The sequence below is a fragment of the Bos mutus genome, chromosome 5 (genome assembly GCF_027580195.1).
Source record: "Bos mutus isolate GX-2022 chromosome 5, NWIPB_WYAK_1.1, whole genome shotgun sequence".
Classification (NCBI taxonomy): domain Eukaryota; kingdom Metazoa; phylum Chordata; class Mammalia; order Artiodactyla; family Bovidae; genus Bos; species Bos mutus.
The window spans coordinates 86,168,161-86,186,248 of NC_091621.1; the positions used below are offsets into that span (position 1 = coordinate 86,168,161).

An 18,088-nucleotide genomic window follows, 5' to 3' on the forward strand; every position below is an offset into this window, starting at 1 on the left:
GTTTTTTTTTTTTTTTTCCATTTTATTACCCACTTGCATTGTCTTAGCACTCAACAGTGAATCTCCTCTCCTTTCCCCCCTTTCTTCACCTCCAAGGAGAGAGAGGTGGGAAGCATGGGAGGATGGGAAAGAGTGAAATGTGATTGTTAGTATCCAGGAGAGGTGAGTTGTCAGGAAGGGAACCAGGGAGGATGACTGGGAAGAAGCCCTGTGATCAGACACGACACGCTGGTTGCTAAGGGAGGGGGACCCTTGGTGAGGCAGGAGCCAGTGGAAGGTTCTACAGTGAGGTGCTCTCCTGTGCTCTCTGGGCATTTCCCTGAATTCAGTTTAGAAACAAGGATCTAAAAGTTACTGGAAAATAAGATGGAAACATACTCCACTCCTGGATATATTGTACAAAAGAAAGGAATCATTTTTTTAGAGCCATTTTCCTTGGCTAAGCAGATTCAAAGACTGCTTACTCTAACTGTCTAGAACTTTAGGCTTTATTTGCCCCTGGAGGAGGAAACAGCAACCCACTCCAGTGTTCTTGCCTGAGAAATCTCAAGGACAGAGGAGCTTGGCAGGCTGCAGTTCACAGAGTTGCAAAGAGTCAGACATGACTGAGAGACCGAGCACACACTAGACTTTATTCGCATTAAAACATAACATAAAGGCACTCCGAGAATGTAAGTGCATGATACTAGGCCTAGTTTATTCAGTTTTTAAAGTCAGCTATACAGTGGACAGTTTTTCAGTACTGTCTGAAAAATAAAATATGCACTACCTACAGCAAGCATATGGTATATTTATTTGGAATTACAATATGACCAGCATGTTAATTATTTCTGACTTAATTAATTGAAAGTTGTTACTGATAATTGTCATAAGTGGAAAGCATTGTCAATTCTTATTATCACCAGTATATAAGCTATTAGTGAGTAGGTAAAGAATATCATTATATGAATGTCTCTGTAACTTGGAATTACAGTTTTACTGTATTAAGTAAACAAAACCCTATATGTAAGATTTGTCTGTATCTCATTTCATAATTGAATAATGCAACTGTTTTCAAGTTAATGTAACATGGATCTCTGCCAAAAACTTAATATGCTAGCATTAAAAAATTCTTTGTGGCATTAAAATATACGCCTGTCATTAATTATTATTTGATTTTAAAGTGGATTTTCTAGACAGTATAAATGTCCAGTCTATTGAGAATTATTTACTCACCTGACATAGACTTGCGCATTTGAACTACTTAAATACTACGTCTATTTGGAGAATACATTTAAAGTCTATCTTACAAAGTAATTCTTCCACCTAAAACAATCTCAAGCATTTCCCACTAAAACAGAGCTTTTAAAAGCTGTCTAAATGGCCAACAGCTGTTAAAATATTACCAGCTCCAATATTAGAAGTATTTGAATTTCCTGAACTTTCTTCTGTTATAAAGATGTGCTCATTAACACAGTAGTTGCATGAAGACCCATATGCCTGGTTTGCTATAACTTTCTATCTCTCCTGGAGTGTCTTTGCAATTCTCTTCATTTCTGCGTTTTCAAAACCGAGATGAATCAAGTGATCAGTGGTCAAAATCTTTCACATTGTATGACTTGTATTTTATTTACAATTTTTCAGAATTATTCAACTTTCTGCTTTACTTTTTAAAAACTTTGAGTATAGTTGCTTTATCCCTGAAGAAGGGTATGGCAAGCCACTTCAGTATTCTTGCCTGGAGAATCCCATAGACAGAGGAGCCTAGAAGGTTACAGTTCGTATGGTTGCAAAGAGTTGGACACAACTGAAGTGACTTAGCACACATGCATGCATAGCTGCTTTATAATGTTGTGTTAGTTTCTGCTGTACAACAAAATGAATCTGCTATATATATATACATATATCCCCCCTCTTCAGCCTCCCTCCCACCACCCCCCATCCCATACCTCTAGGTCATCATATAGCAACTTCACACTAGCTTCTATTTTGCACATGGTAATGTATATACATGAGTGCTACTCTCTCAATTCATCCCACCTCCCTTTGAGTAACTCATCTCACCTCTCAATTCATTCCACCCTCCTCTTCCCCCTGCCCCTCATGTCTACAAGTCCATTCTCTACATCTGCATCTCTATTCCTGCCCTCAACGTAGGTTTGTTTGGCTTGTACGTTAAAATTGGGAAATATTTGCCTCCTATCCATGTCCATGTCCTAAAATACCCTACTTCTGGATTGGCCTCGCAGGCACTTTCATACCATCCAGTTGCTCTCGCCCTCTTTGCCTCTATATCCTTCTTCTCCTGTGGCTACGTGGCCCCCCCAGGTGGGCTCTCAATTATCTTCTGTTTCCCTGGGTTTCCCCAGTGGATGTCTTGTCTCCCCCAATCCCCACATCACCATGGTGATCCTAAGCAAGGAGAGGAGGAGATAGGTCCTAACAGGTTACCTCCAAGTAGCATTTCTTCTTTATCTGCTGATGAGAAAAAGAAGTCTATATCCTACCAGCCCTGAGTTGCATTATTTTACCTTGGCCTCAGGACAAAGGGCAATTGGGACTGCAACTTGCTGGCTTCCTTTTCCTGGACTATAAATTCCTTAAGGAAATGTTCATGTCCAATTTGATTTGATCCTCACAACCACTGTGAAATGGGCAACTGTGTCTCCCACATTACTTCAGAGAAATTTTGTCTCCCCCTAAGATGTCTCTTTGAATATCTTCAAGTATATACTTAACCAATCCCTCTTCTGAGACCTCCTGAAAAGCTATTTGAATAGCACTTGTAATATTTTATATTCCCATCTGTATATGTAAAGCCAGCTCTATTCACCCTTCTTCCTACCACAGAAGAAAGTGTCGTACAATGCATTCAAAAAAATCTTGCTGTCAGCTGGTCAAGCACACAATTTTCTATAGTTCCTGACCTCCAGTTTATGGATACATACATTTTTTTTTTTTTTTTTTTTTTTGGCCTCGCTCCATGGCATGTAGGAATGTTGTTCCCTAATCAGGGATTGAACCCACATAAGCTTCATTGGAAGCGCGGAGTGTTAACAACTGGACCACCAGGGAAATCCCACACATTCTGTATTTTTTTCTTTTTTTATACATACATTGTTTAGGAGCATCAACTTTCTTATCTCTGTTTCTTTCATTAAAATCGTGTATAAGGCACTGATAGGCACAGAGTCATCTAATGATCCCATTGGTTGCTCCTCACTGAGCTTTGTCAAACTTGGGAAAATGACAACTAAACACTGAGTTTTGTCAGTCTTGGGGAAAGAACAACTAAGGACTGAGCTTTGTCAGTTTTGGGGAAATGACAACTAAGTGCCTGGAGCAAGGGGTTGGAGTCAGATGGCAGCAGCTGTCTGAACAGAGGACCAAATGCAGGGTAGAAATTGATTCCTACACATGCCACTGGAAGCCAAGTGTTTGCAAATCAGTCTTTCCCCGTGACCTATACCATTTGTACTCATTTCTAATCAGAAAACTATTCTTTCATTTTAAAAACAACTTGAATTTTAAAGTTTTATATTAAGAAGTTATAGCTTCTATAGAGTTCATGCTTTCAACCACTTACCAGTTGAGAGTATCACTTGAATTCACACATCACAACATCACATCACTTTACTAGGGATATAGTCTCATGGTTATTGCAACAGTGAAACCCATTTTTATCATGAGATCTTTCTGGTGCTTCAGCAACTGGGTATTTGAATTGTAATACAAATCTATTTCATATTTTGTTTTTCTAATCTCCTCTGCAGAGCTTTCCAAACTTCTCTGCAGATGCTGGGTTAGTTGGAATCCATTGGGCATTTTTTAAGGAGTAGGCTTTAGGTAACTTATTTTCCTTCCCCACAAACCTCTAAGTGAGGGAGTTTGCCATGATCTTCCATTTTGGTCTGAGATGTTGCTAATGTCTGTCATTCTTCTACTCTCCTCTAATTATGGGGCAATAGGAGAGCTGGAATTCAGTTTCCACTGGTCTTGCATGATCTGATTCCAGCTTGAGCTTCATGTAGCCCAGCATTTCTCATGATGTACTCTGCATACAAGTTAAATAAGCAGGGTGACAATATACAGCCTTGACGTACTCCTTTGCCTATTTGGAACCAGTCTGTCGTTCATGTCCAGTTCTGTTTCTTCTTGTCCTGCATACAGATATCTCAGGAGGCAGGTCAGATGGTCTGGTATGCCCATCTCTCTAAGAATTTTCCACAGTTTGTTGTGATGCACACAGTCAAAGGCTTTGGCGTAGTCAATAAAGCAGAAATAGATGTTTCTCTGGAACTCTCTTGCTTTTTTGATGATCCACCGGATGTTGGCAATTTGATCTCTGGTTCCTCGGCCTTTTCTAAATCCAACTTGAAGATCTGGAAGTTCTTTTAACTTATTTAACTTATATACAGAGTACATCATGAGAAATGTTGGGCTGGATGAAGCACAAGCTGGAATCAAGATTGCTGGGAGAAATATCAATAACTTTAGATATGCAGATAACACCACTCTTATGGCAGAAAGCGAAGAACTAAAGAGCCTCTTGATGAAAGTGAAAGAGGAGAGAGAAAAGTTGGCTTAAGTTCAACTTTCAGAAAACTAAGATCATGGCATCTTGGTCACATCACTTCATGGCAAATGTATGGGTAAACAAGGAAACAGTGACAGACTTTATCTTTTGGGGCTCCAAAATCACTGCAGACGGTGACTGCAGCCATGAAATTAAAAGATACTTGCTCCTTGGCAGAAAAGTTATGACCAACCTAGACAGCATATTAAAAAGCAGAGACATTACTTTACCAACAAAGGTCCATCTAGTCAAAGCTATGGTTTTTCCAGTAGTCATGTATGGATGTGAGAGTTGGACTGTGAAGAAGGCTGAGCGCCGAAGAATTGATGCTTTTGAACTGTGGTGTTGAAGACTCTTGAGAGTCCCTTGGACTGCAAGGAGATCCAACCAGTCCATCCTAAAGGAAATCAGTCCTGAATGTTCATTGGAAGGACTGATGCTGAAGCTGAAACTCTAATATTTTGGCCACCTGATGCAAAGAACTGACTCATTGGAAAAGACCCCAATGCTGGGAAAGATTGAAGGCAGGAGGAGAAGGGGTCAATAGAGGATGAGATGGTTGGATGGCATCACTGACTCGATGGACGTGAGTTTGAGTAAGCTCCGGGAGTTGGTGATGGACAGGGAAGCCTGGTGTGCTGCAGTCCATGAGGTCACAAAGAGTTGAACATGACTGAGCAACTGAACTGAACTGCATGATCTGATACACTGTCGTTGTTTCTTTTCCTTTTTAAAAAAATTACAGGTTATGTATTTATTTATTTTTGGCTGTGCTGGGTCGTGATTGCTGCACACAGGCTTTCTCTAGTAGCAGCAAGTGGGGACTACTCTTCTTTGCGGTGCGTGGACTTCTCATTGCAGTGGATCCCTTTGTTGTGGAGCATGGGCTCTAGGCGCTTGGACTTCAGTAATTGTGGCCCATGGGCTTAGTTATGCCATGGCATGTGGAATCTCCCAGACCAGAGAACAAACCCATGTCCCCTGCATTGGCAGGAGGATTCTCAACCACTCTCAATCATTCTCAAACGTGACCACCAGAGAAGTCCCTGTTTCTCTTCTTTTATTGCCATCAACAACCCAAAATTGAGCAGACCTAAAGAGAACCTTGGAGAAGGCAATGGCACCCCACTCCAGTACTGTTGCCCAGAAAATCCCATGGATGGAGGAGCCTGGTAGGCTGTAGTCCATGGGGTCGCTAAGAGTCGGACATGACTGAGCAACTTCACTTTCACTTTCCACTTTCATGCATTGGAGAAGGAAATGGCAACCCACTCCAGTGTTCTTGCCTGGAGAATCCCATGGACAGAGAAGCCTGGTAGGCTGCAGTCCATGGGGTCGCACAGAGTCGGACACGACTGAAGCGACTTAGTAGTAGTAGTAGTAAGGAAAACCTTTATAGACCTGGGCCAACCAATAAGCCAACCAAGGCATTCTCTGTTATGGAAAAATAATCCACAAGTGAATTTGGGGTTTCTTTGTTTTTTGCCAATTTAGGTTTAACTACATTGAAAACATTAATATGTTTAACTACAACCATTCAACAATGTCTCAGAGACACTGTCCTTATTATAATAGACTCTCTATTTTCTTTCGCTAATATTTTTTAAAGATAGTTTTAAATGTTATCCTTCATTAGGCACTATTTTATAGTAAGTGTTTTTGAACATATTAATAAAATGCTGAAAAGAATTTTAAACAAGACATTATCAATGCAGTTAAACTTTAAATATTCATATATTTATTCATATGGATTTAACAATTTATCCCCTATGGAAGACTAACCAAGTTTTCAAAAAGTTTTACACAATAGAAAAAACTGACATAGTCAGGTGGCACAGTACAGATGATAACATCTTCCCACCATTAATTTGAGAAGTGACCTTGTACATATGCATTAACATAGCAAGATCTGGATTTTGGATAGCTATTGTCTTATGGAATTTGATTGTCTGCAAAAGTAAGCTTAAATTCATGGTTCTGATTCATGTGAAAAATAAAAATAATCACTAAAGACCAAATTATTTGAAATATAAAGGTAGAACACATTCATGGCTAAGGTCAGGATCCTTTGGGGATGGGATGGCAGACTTGTTTAGCAGGTATAGAAGCTGTATAAACACTAACCAAAGGGTTATGCTGATGATAATTTAAAAATCGACATTAGGAAATGAAAATTCTTACCGCTTAAAGTAACCATTTTTAAAAACACTTCCAGTCTTCTTCCCATAATTAACACTTTTCCTCATGACCTAAATTGACTGGAGAAAAGGAATTGGGGAAAATAACTGGGATTTCATTATAAATTACAAAATTGCCATTCACTTAACCTCCTCCGCTTTTTAGGCAGAGAATAAGTCCCAATGGGTTTCCATTTCTATCAATAATCATTCTTACTACATTCTCACTAAGTTAGCCTGTTGGACCAGGGCGGAATTCAATTCTTGTATTCTCCGTGCTGCTTCTTCTTGCCTCGAGGAACGTGACTCAGAGAAAACGGAGACTTGATATTTAACCGATCCCTTTCGGCCTCTTCCTCCTCGTCGTATCTCTCATCCTCATCGTCACCCTCCGCATCGCTGCTCTGAGGACTGGAGGCCTGAGATCCCGACGGAGAAGGTGGTACCGAGGGCGGCCTGGGATACTTAAATCCTTCTGTCTGCCAAAGCCGAAAATAAGACACGAAACATCAGAACGACTTCTTGATTTTTCAGTGAGGTAAACACTTGGCATGTGCATCTAATAAAATCACAGCTGGATATTTTTTGTGGTCTGTTCAGGGGCTGTTAATTTTTACTTAATTTGACTCTGGTACCACCAAGTTCAAGAGAGATTCTTTAAATAAATAGCTTCATTTTACTGAGCACTGAAATGTGCCAGTATGTGTATGTGTGAGCGTATTTAATCTCCAACCAATCTGTTCCTCCCATTTACAGAAGAAAATTGAGGGTCCAAGAGGGTCCAAATGATTTGCTCAAGGTCATACAGCAAATGGTAGAGCAAAGATTGGTTCCAGAAGACCTGAATATTTTCAGAGCCTCTACAGACCTGGGCCAACTAATAGGTCAGTCAAGATGTTCACTGTGATCTAAGTGTAACAATTCTCAATTCTGGAAAAAACTAATCCATGGGTGAATGTGGGGGGTTTTTGGTCAGTTTAGGTTTAACTACATTTAAAACATCGTGCTGCAGTCCATGGGGTCACAAAGAGTCAGACATGACTGAGCGACTGAACTGAACGGAAAACATTGATACATTTAACCACAATCATTCAGCAATGTCTCAGAGACACTGTCCTTATTATAATTAAGTAGGCTATTTTCTTTTTGCTAATATTTTTAGGATGATTTTTGGGATGATTTGGCTGTGACTACCCGAGAGCCCTTAATATCTACTGCCATGATACCCTGTTGAGATTATCAGTCTCTATTTCATCCTTCAGATTTATTCAACCAAACTGTAGAAATGGGCAGCCTGGATATCCATGGACAGCCACCATTAGAAAGATTCCTGGAAGCCAGGCCACTTCGTTGACCTTGAAATTCCACCGGTTCCATTTATTTCAGTTAATGAGCATTTATCACTAGGTTTTAATCAATTGCCCTTCTACCTAAGATACACTGAGATAACTCACTGGATAAACAGGCACTGAGCACCACCTGTAGGACAGACACCCTAATGCCACTGGGGAAACAAAGACGAAAACCATAAGGCTTCATCAATCAGGAAGACAAATGTAACAGCACTTGTCATTCTGAATTTCAACTATTCTTAGACACTATTCTGTCAAGACTCTGATACTTTACCTGGAAGCAATACAAAACAAGAGAAAAAAAAAGAGCTGAGTCCTATGCTTAGCATAGGAGGTCAATACTTATTTAGTTGAATTAGTTGAATAAGTGGATGAATATAGCTGAATTATCATTCAGGGTAGTGACTGCCTCTAAATACTCTAAGCAAGTCACTCTGAGGACATGGACATGGGAACGGAAACAATCATGGACATGGGAACTGAAATTTATAAACTGAGGGATTTATGAAGCCCTTTCATTTTCTCTATTAGCAAATTTTACCTCAGGTTAGCTTTCTAGATCTGGTCCTAAAATACCAAATAAAGGTGAATATAAGGTATTGGGAAAAATTGTTTATGGTAAAAACCACTCCTGATTGAAAAACTACATCTACATTTGGAATATCTATAAATACTTGACGAAGATCTCTAGTGCCGGGAGCCATCTCCCGGCATATTGCATATTGAGTGCAGCACTTTCACAGCATCATCTTTCAGGATCTGGAATAGCTCAACTGAAATTCTATCACTGCCGTGAGCCAGCGTGAGGAACTCCGCCCATGGCAAAGGTCATGAGGAAGGAGGCTTGGCATACGCAAAGGCGGGACTGAGCCTCAGGAGTCCCCCTGGAAATTCTTGAGCATCTACCCCCAAAACCAGAGTCTGCCTACTTTACTGCTTTGTGCTCTCACCTACACCTCTGACTTTACAGGGGGCTGTCCCCTACTACCTCTCTCTGAAAAAGAGTTAACTTACAGCTCCAGTTAATAAAGTTCCTGGGTCTGATAGTGTTTCAACCTACAATCTCCTTTGGAAGTCCTCTAGCCTGCCTGAATAGGTTTTTCCGGCCATATGTGATTGCTCAGAGCCTCTCAACTGTGAGAGGCATGAGATGTTCTAAATTGTCTAAATACAGATTCCTTTGAGCAGTTAAAAGATTGATTAGAAATTGTATTGGTGAAGGGTTTTTCACTTGTTGGGCCAATGTTTGCTGCTAAGTCTCCATATCCCTTACCTGCTGTGTCCCTGGCAGTGTTTATAACCTGGGACCCTTGAGTTAATTCTTTTACTTGTTATAGCCCACCACACCTTTGCCCTATAGGAATGCAACTTTATCTAATGCTTTTGGAGCGTGGCTCCTGACCAATCACCTTTAGAGAAAAATAAGTTTTCTGAAGAAAGGGTCTTAAAATGTTAACAGGCCTCCGGGCCAGAAGATGATGCAAATCACCTAAACTTTTGCATATGATATGTTTGCAGGAAGAAAGCCTGGCTTACTGCATGACTCTACCCCTTCCCGCATTATCCTCTATGCATAACTTAAGGTATAAAAACTACTTTGGAAAATAAAGTGCGGGCCTTGTTCACCGAAACTTGGTCTCCCCATGTCGTCCTTTCTCTCACCTTCTGGCTGAATTATTCAGCCTCTTTTCTTCACTGAATTTCCTCACTGAGCTATCCTTATTTAACCACTCTTTATATCCTTAATTAATGTTTAATTAAGCAATTGTTTCCTGATCTTCGCCGACGCCATCCCCGCTTCGAATTCCCTGGATCCACCAGGGCTGGACCCCGGCACTCTAGCTTTTAGAAATCCTTGAATTTGATGACTCGTATAATTGCTCACAATCCTTGCAGAGCCCACAGAAGCTTATCAATGAAGATTTACACGAGATGTTGGCTCTTGTGGGGCGTGGAACTACTAACTAAGCTAAAATAGATCCCATGATCAATGGCAGAGGTTTCATCTTTTTGCACCTAAGTGTTCACCTGATGGGGAGGGGACAGAGAAGTTTAGCTCTTAGACCACTGCGTAGACTTCTGTAAGGACTTATTCCACTGAAGAGAAATGTCTGATGCTGCTCTACTTAGAGCTGTATTTCCTTCTAAGTAAATGTGATAACAAGTAGTCTCTTCTAGTCTCATGAATATAAATGTCTAAGATGACTTTAGAGGAAGACTCCCTGGTGGGCATGGCTGAATGGAACAGAAATGGTCATCTAGTCCAATTTTTTCTATGGTGCTTGAAGTCTCTCTATTATTCTTGCCGAGTCTTCAACCAATATTTAAACATCTCCTTGAATAGCAAATTCACTTCTGATGAAAGTAGGCCAGTTTACTTTTCGACAGCTCTCAGAAGAACAGATGTCTCAGAGAAGTTTCAGGCACCAAAGCATGAGAGTTTTCATTTGAAAGTGCTTCTTCAGTGACACAAAGTAGCTGACTGCTGATCCTAGGTATGCTGCTACTGCTACTAAGTCGCTTCAGTCGTGTCTGACTCTGTGCGACCCCATAGACGGCAGCCCACCAGGCTCCCCCGTCCCTGGGATTCTCCAGGCAAGAACACTGGAGTGGGTTGCTATTTCCTTCTCCAAGAGATCCTAAGTATAGACTAACTGAATTGAGGGCTTAGAGATGGTCTGACTTGTCAGTTTCTCTACTTGTTTTGTTGTAACACTATGAAAAAGTATAATAATTTGTGAATTTAGCTACTTTCAAATAAAAGGACTTACTACACATAAACCATTTAGCTTTTAAAACAAATAAACAATACATAAACTATTTACCGTTGGTGGTGATGTGGGTTCCATGTGGAATTTTTCTGGAAAGGCTCTGCTTAATGTCAGGTGCCTGGCATGCTGGTAATACTGTGATAGAAAATCAATCCATGGTTAAAAAAAAATTTATAGTTATATATTTATATCTCAGCGGCCAAATTATTATATAAAAATCTTATTCTCCCACTTATATATATTTTAAAGTGGCAGATTTTAGTTATCCTAAACTTAAGAATCAAAAAACCATGACATTGCAGTGTAATACTGGGAATTCAACCTGGTACTCTGTGACAACCTAGAGGGATGAGATGAGGGGGTGGGAGGAAGGTCAAGAGGAGGGGATATATGTTTACTTATGGCTGATTCACATTTTATGGCAGAAAGCACCACAACATTCTAAAGCAATTATCCTCCAATTAAAAATAATTTTAAAAATATGGTAATTTATAGGTTTATTACTTTTCAGTGAATAAGTAAAGAAATATTACCAAAAATTTGAAGGGAAGGCCATCCTTCTAAGGAAATGAACTCTTACTTGAACTCTGAATTGAGCACAAAGGTGATTGAAAACCCTGGTTTTATTCTCCAGAGAAGCAGTATGGTGTGGAAAAAAGTTGGGGCCTGAATAATCAGACAAACTGGATTTAAATTGTGCTTCAGATGTTAAGAAAGAAACATAACTCTTGCGTGCCTTATCATCCTGCTTTCATTATAAGATGAAGACAGTAAAATTAATCTTCCAGGTAATAAGCGTAACTGTCAGCACTGGTGTGTGTGCCCTCAGCTGATGGCTGCATCTGTCATTTGTCAGCCGGAGTTCAGCAGTATATAAGCAGCTGCATTATGTGAAGGCAAAATCAGTTTAGTTTTTATTAAATCATCCAGTGCTAAGATGTATGAACATCTATCTGAGTATTTATAAACTTACTTCAGAATAGAAACGAGGTATTTCCTGTACCTGTCATTTGGAGAAACAAGATTATTCCCACTCCCCATTGTAGTTGAGAAATGTGGTCATATTATCTCTTAGAGTGAAACAAAACAGGGACTTTCTTCTTGATGTTTTCCTCATCTTCATGAAACCATATCTGTAATGCATTAAGTTAAGCCCTAGCAATAGAATAATTAGTAAGATCATGGCTACATCTCCCTGAACTGGCTGTTCTGGTCTCAAACTAAATGTGCAGAATTGGAGTTAGGGCTTTGCAAACTCACATCAAGTTAAAAGTAGTCATAGTAAGTACGTGAGAACATCAGTGAGATCTTAACAATGATGATACAGATTGACCTTATAGATGGCAACTCAAATCAGATCTTTTATAGTCTAGGGGGGATTTTTAAAAGGGTCCTCTTTGTAGATCACAGACTTGCTTACTCTGCCTAAGTATCTCCAGTCCAGAAGATCTGAGAGCCTCTCGGTTCGATTCCTTTGAATAATCCTCTGGCGGCGTGACTGTTTGCAAAATCCATAGAGAAACTGAGTCAGCTGATTGCAAGAATCATCAGGTGAGCAGAACCGCCTGTCAACGATGTAAATTCCTGAGGGACACAAATGCCGGAGCACAGGTAAAGGCAAGGCTAACCTTGGAGCGCTTCTACTCCTGTTCCTTAGGATCCATCATGGACCGCAAGCTTGTCCACTCCCTGACTCCCCTGCTGTTTCTGCTTCATCCTTTCCCTTCCAAGACTGTGTTTCTCCTGTGATTTCCTTCTAATAGCTCACAACTGTCACTAACACACAGCCAGCCAAATGAATGTTGCCATAAAAAACCTGGCACACCAGGGCTACCCCAGATCAGTGGTCATCCTTGGGGCTGCTGGCTAACCAGAGTCTCCAGGGTAAGGACTGAATCTCGGTGCTTTTCAAGTTCCCCAGTGTCCCCACTGTGCACCATGGGGGTGAGACTACAGCTGTCACCCAAGGAAAGACAATGCTGACAATGCGACTCTAAAAGACCAGAGAATCAGCATGTCCAGGCAGAGCATCCAGCCCATTCTAATTTTTCTTGCTGCTAGGCAACATGGACACAGAGATGGTGACACCATCTGCCATCTTAAATGTGAATCTTGATAACTCAGTAGTTGGAACTTACAAAATAATTATGCTGACCAACACATATACTCTAAAGCAATGGTTATCATAATATCACTTCCAGGTAATAGAAGACCAAACCAGTTCAGAAAAATTAAAAGGTGAAAAGGAAAGATTTGTCCAAGTTTAGTACTCCTTTTGGAGAAGGGGATGGCTACCTACTCCAGTATCCTTACCTGGAGAATCTCATGGACAGAGGAACCTGGTGGGGGACAGAGTTGGACACGACTGAGCAACTAACACTTTCACTTTCACACTTTGTAGTTTGAGGCAATATATTCAATATTAATATCATCCTTATCTTTTCTATGGACCATATAAGTAATCTACTTTTAATCAACCAAGAAGTATAAATATTAATTGGGGTTTCCCTACTGACTCAGCAGTAAAGAATCTACCTGCAATGCAAGAGACCCAGGTTTGATCCCTGGATCAGGAAAATCCCCTGGAGGAGGGCATGGGAATCCACTCCAGTATTCTTGCCTAGGAAATCCCATGGACAGAGGAGCCTGGCGGGCTACAGTCCATGGGGTCACAGAGTCCAACACAACTTAGCGACTAAACAACAAAAAAAACAACCATCATCGGGATAGTGTTAGAGTTGGGCTCTGTAAAGGCTCTGTGCTTTGTTTGGTGAGAGGTCCCTTCTCCCTGGGTGGGTTCATGATGAAAAGCCTCACCGTATGCAGTGGGGTCAGCCACATGCTCCTGCATGAAACAGCCAAAGCCAGAGAGATTGGTGGTCACACTGGGGATGCCCATCACAGTGCATTCAGCTGCCAGGGGAAACAGAAAAAGGCTTGGCTTCAGACCAGCAATTATACCCTCTTATACATCCAGAGAAGGAAAAAGCTCCAGTCCTAGTAATAGCAATGCTTGTTTTGTGCCAGGCACAGTACTAAGCTCCTTACATGCATGAACAAATTTAACCTTGTTGAGCAGCCTGTGAAGTAATGCTATCATTATCCCCATCTTACAGATGAAGACACTGAGGCCTAGGGAGTTTAAATAGCTTGCCCAGCTTCACAAAGCCAGTGGATGTGGTGGAGCTGGGATTTGTAGCCAGGTGCCCAGCCCCAGAGCTGCTCAGAACTGCTACCTTACACTGCCTCTCTCATTCCAGCTGCTTTTCTTTTGCTCGGTTCTAAGCTTGTGTCTCTAAATATATGGCAAGTTTATGCTGTAAGCCAACTCCCTGGGAAAAGACCCTGATGCTGAGAAAGACTGAGAGCAGGAAGAGAAGCAGATGACAGGAAGAGATGGTAGGATGGCATTACCAACTCAATGGACATGAGTTTGAGCAAGCTCCAGGAGATGGTGAAGGACAGGGAAGCCTGGCGTGCTGCAGTCCATGGGGTCACAAAGAGTCGGGAGACGACTGAGCGACTGAACAACACCAAAATACATTATGGACAAGACTAGTTCCTCCCCTCATTTTCATCTCTTTTGCCACCAATCTCTTCCACTTTCTCGGGTGCTCAGTGAAACCATGGTTTATTTCAATCCTTTATCACCTTTTAGTCAAACCTTTTCTACAGAAAATCTCAGATGTTACCACACTCAAGGATGATTGAATTGTTAACATGAAATTTATATTTAATTATGGAATCTTTCTTGGAATTTTTCTTAGTGGGGATGGGTGGATAAAAAAATTTCCTCGTGACCCATGTCCTCCTATTCTGCAAGTATTTCCTCTTGGTTTGGCTCCAGAGAGTAGCAGTTTTCAAATTTGGGGGAAGATGGAAGAGGAGAGGAAATTGAATTAGGGATTATTGACTCATTTGAGAATGTGACGAAACCCTAGAACTCCTCCCCAGAAAAATTTTGCCTACAATTCTACAAAACTTGACAGATCCTTAGTTTTATTAAATACTCTTTTACACACAAATAATACAATTCCAGGCACCTTTATAAGCACCATATGTGCCCACTGAATGAAATTAATGAAGTCAGTGTTTATCGTCACTGGGTTTTCTCAAAACATAAAACACAGATTTTAATACTTTCCAAAGTGAGAGTTAGCACCACATAAAGCAATTTTTCTAAAAAAATTATCTAATACTAAACTTATACCACCAGAGTTTCTGCTATTTCTGTAATTCAAGTTAGGAAAGGAGGGGCCAACTTCTTTTAGTTAATTTAAAACAGAGAAGGACTCATTCACTATTTGGTATGTATTTCTCATAACCCCTTTCCATCTACTTATCTTTTATAACACCTTTGCTGGCCTTTATCTTAACAAACTAGATATAGCTCTTCAGGTTAAGTTTACCTTTGTCCTGTAATGTTCAGATGGGAAATAAGTTAGATAACCTTCTCTTTATCCAGTATAAATGACTTCCCATATTCCCATTGTCACTCATGTTTTGGCTTTGTCCTTTTTTATCCTCCATATTTACATTTGAAAATTATATTACTTACTAGAAAGAACAGGAGTAACAAAATTGCCAGTTCATCAAGTGATTTGTTTCAATGTATCTCAAAAGATAGTTACTTTATTAAAAACAATTTAAGATAACTGTGTGGGCATTTTACAAGTAAGGAGATACTGCCTTCACTAAAGTGGAATTGGTGCCAAAAACAACTTTTAGAACTACAAGAGAGAGAACTGGAGGAGTCAGATTAGTAACTTTACTATGTCATGTTTCAAGAATGGGTAATTCTTTATCAATCTTTCCCCAAACGTTCTAATGGTTTTACAGCTGCTGGCAAATTATTCTTGCTGGAGCCTAAGGCAATAAAAAAGGAACTTTATCAAAAGATGCAGAGCCTTGTCATTCCTATTGTAAAGATTATAGTATCCTATTTATATAGAATTTAAAATTCTATACTTAAATTCTGGGGTCAGAATGCAAAGATTAGAAAAACCTTCCTCATAATTTAGCCTATGACCTCTCCCACCCTAATTGCTGCTGCCCCTTACTTAGACCACGATGACACGGAGATGCAGAAGGCAAAATGTATTCATTATAAATAAAAATGTTTTCTGAGCCTTTTATTTTCAATTATAAATAGAATTACAGCTGTACTGGGAGGAAAATCTCTGATTACCAAGAAGATGGAAAAGTCATCAATGTCTTCCTTGCATTGGCATATAAAATAATTGTTTCCTTTTTAATTAGGCATTTCAGTACAAATCCAAATTGATGGCTCCTGATGCCATTGACAACCAAGTTAGTAGGATACAGAAAAGAAAAAAAGACAGTGGATCTAAGAATCTACCATCTGTGGAAAAAAAGCGGGTGGGGCAGGTATAGGGTCTGAATGGAATTATGTCATTGGCATAATGCCTATCACCAAACTGACATGCTATCTTTACCTCTTTTTCTGAGAGACAAGGGTGTGAAGATGACTTTTCACCATACATCTCTTTATACTATTTGTGTCTTTAACCATGTGAATGCATTACGTAATTAAAAGACAAATATATCCTTAACTTAAAAAGGGATTCTTCTGAAATAAATTTTATAACAATTTAAGAAACAATTGTTTCTCATATTAATCTCCTTGTAGATAGTTTCTCCTTCGTATTAATGGATAAGATTGGTGAATTTAACTAAAACGATATATTATTTATAAAAGTCTTTTTCTTTGGAATGCAATGAGGCAAGAATTCAGATACGAAAATATGCCCAACCACAACCTTTTACACTTATATAAAAGATTACATATTATGTTCTTGGGCTTCCCATGTGGCAATAGTCTTAAAGAACTTGTCTGCCAATTCAGGAGACATAGGAGAGGTGGGTTTGATCCCTGGGCTGGGAAGATCGCCTGAAGGAGGGCACAACAACCCACTCCAGGATTCTTGCCTGGAGAATCCCATGGACAGATGAGCCTGGCGAGCTACAGTCCATAGGGTCGCAAAGAGTTGGGCACGACTGAAGTGACCTTAGCATGCACACACGCGTTATGTCCTTATGTTTATGTCAGAAGCGACAAAGCGTAAATCTGACCTCTGGGATAGATCCAACCAAAATAACTTTAAAAACAAACAAAACCAGAACCTTAGTAGAAATGACATATCAACTTGGAATACTACATACATGTGTGTAGAATAATATTCTAATACAATTTAAAGCATCTCACAATCTATACATGTCACATACCTGGAGTATAACCCCAGGGTTCATAGTAAGATGGAAATACTCCAAGATGACAACCTCGGACAAACTCTTCATAATCCATGGGTAGCAAGGGGCTGGTGGAGGACAGGAACTCTGGGTGCAAAATCAACTGAAAGAGAAAAAAAATCTAATGAGAAAAAAGAGAAAAGAAAGAAGAAATTAGAGCAAAAAATCTAAAGTTTTTTTATTTCAGAATTTTGGTACTATAGAATCATTGTGTTATAGACTCAGGGGAAAGAAAGAGAGATAAGGAAAAAGAAAAAGGAAAAGGTCTGGGTGTTTTTTCCTCCCCTCTCTATTCTCTGTGATTATCTACTCCGAGGACTGATTTTCCCTTAAGTTCCCAGGCCTGGATTGGAGGATATAGAGTTGTGTCCATTTTTGTTCTCATGCTAAATTCATCCAACCCAACCTTTATTGACAGTAAAGATTTTATTTGCTTTTCTAACTGCTGGCCCCTGTCTTGTTTTTCAATTTATTCCCACCAGGAACAGAAAAGAAGGGAGCTACCCTTCCACGCCAAGTGAAATGGAACTGAGGGCCAATTGCAAGCTACCAATGCGATGTCCCTGAACTGGAGACAGGAAGAAGAGCAGGACATCCTGATAGGATATTTTCACCATGTGAGTACAATGGTCAAAAATAACCTCCAGAGCAGAGGTTATAGAAAAATGCGGTAAACAACTAATGCAATGAATTTGAGCATTGCCTTTCCTTTTAGCATAATTGATTTTTTTTAAGTTTATGCAATTTGATTTTACACAACAATTGTGTTTAAAACTGGCCCACAGCATTCTGAACAGTTAGCAATTGGCTCCCGGGCACTGGTATGAGCCTTTTCTTGGACTGCACAGCCTGTGCGTGTGTGTGTGCTAGTCACTTCAGTTGTGTCCGACTCTGCAACCCCATGGACTGTGTAGCCTGACATGCTCCACTGTCCACGAGATTCTCCAGGCAAGAATACTGGAG

At 40.1% G+C, this 18,088-nt stretch overlaps 1 protein-coding gene across 3 annotated transcripts in view; it reads right to left on the reverse strand.

Moving 5' to 3' along the window:
- Positions 1-6,439: 6,439 nt before the first annotated feature.
- Positions 6,440-18,088, reverse strand: part of GYS2 (glycogen synthase 2) — a 55,448-nt gene continuing 43,799 nt past the window's right edge. For all 3 annotated transcript variants that reach the window (XM_070370053.1, XM_070370051.1, XM_070370052.1), the window contains exons 12-16: positions 17,102-17,228; positions 13,673-13,768; positions 12,276-12,439; positions 10,910-10,990; positions 6,440-7,211 (exon numbers count right to left, since the gene is read on the reverse strand). In XM_070370053.1, coding sequence (XP_070226154.1) covers positions 6,990-7,211; positions 10,910-10,990; positions 12,276-12,439; positions 13,673-13,768; positions 17,102-17,228 — 690 coding nt within the window. In that variant the 3' untranslated portion in view covers positions 6,440-6,989. The remainder of the gene's footprint in view (positions 7,212-10,909; positions 10,991-12,275; positions 12,440-13,672; positions 13,769-17,101; positions 17,229-18,088) is intronic.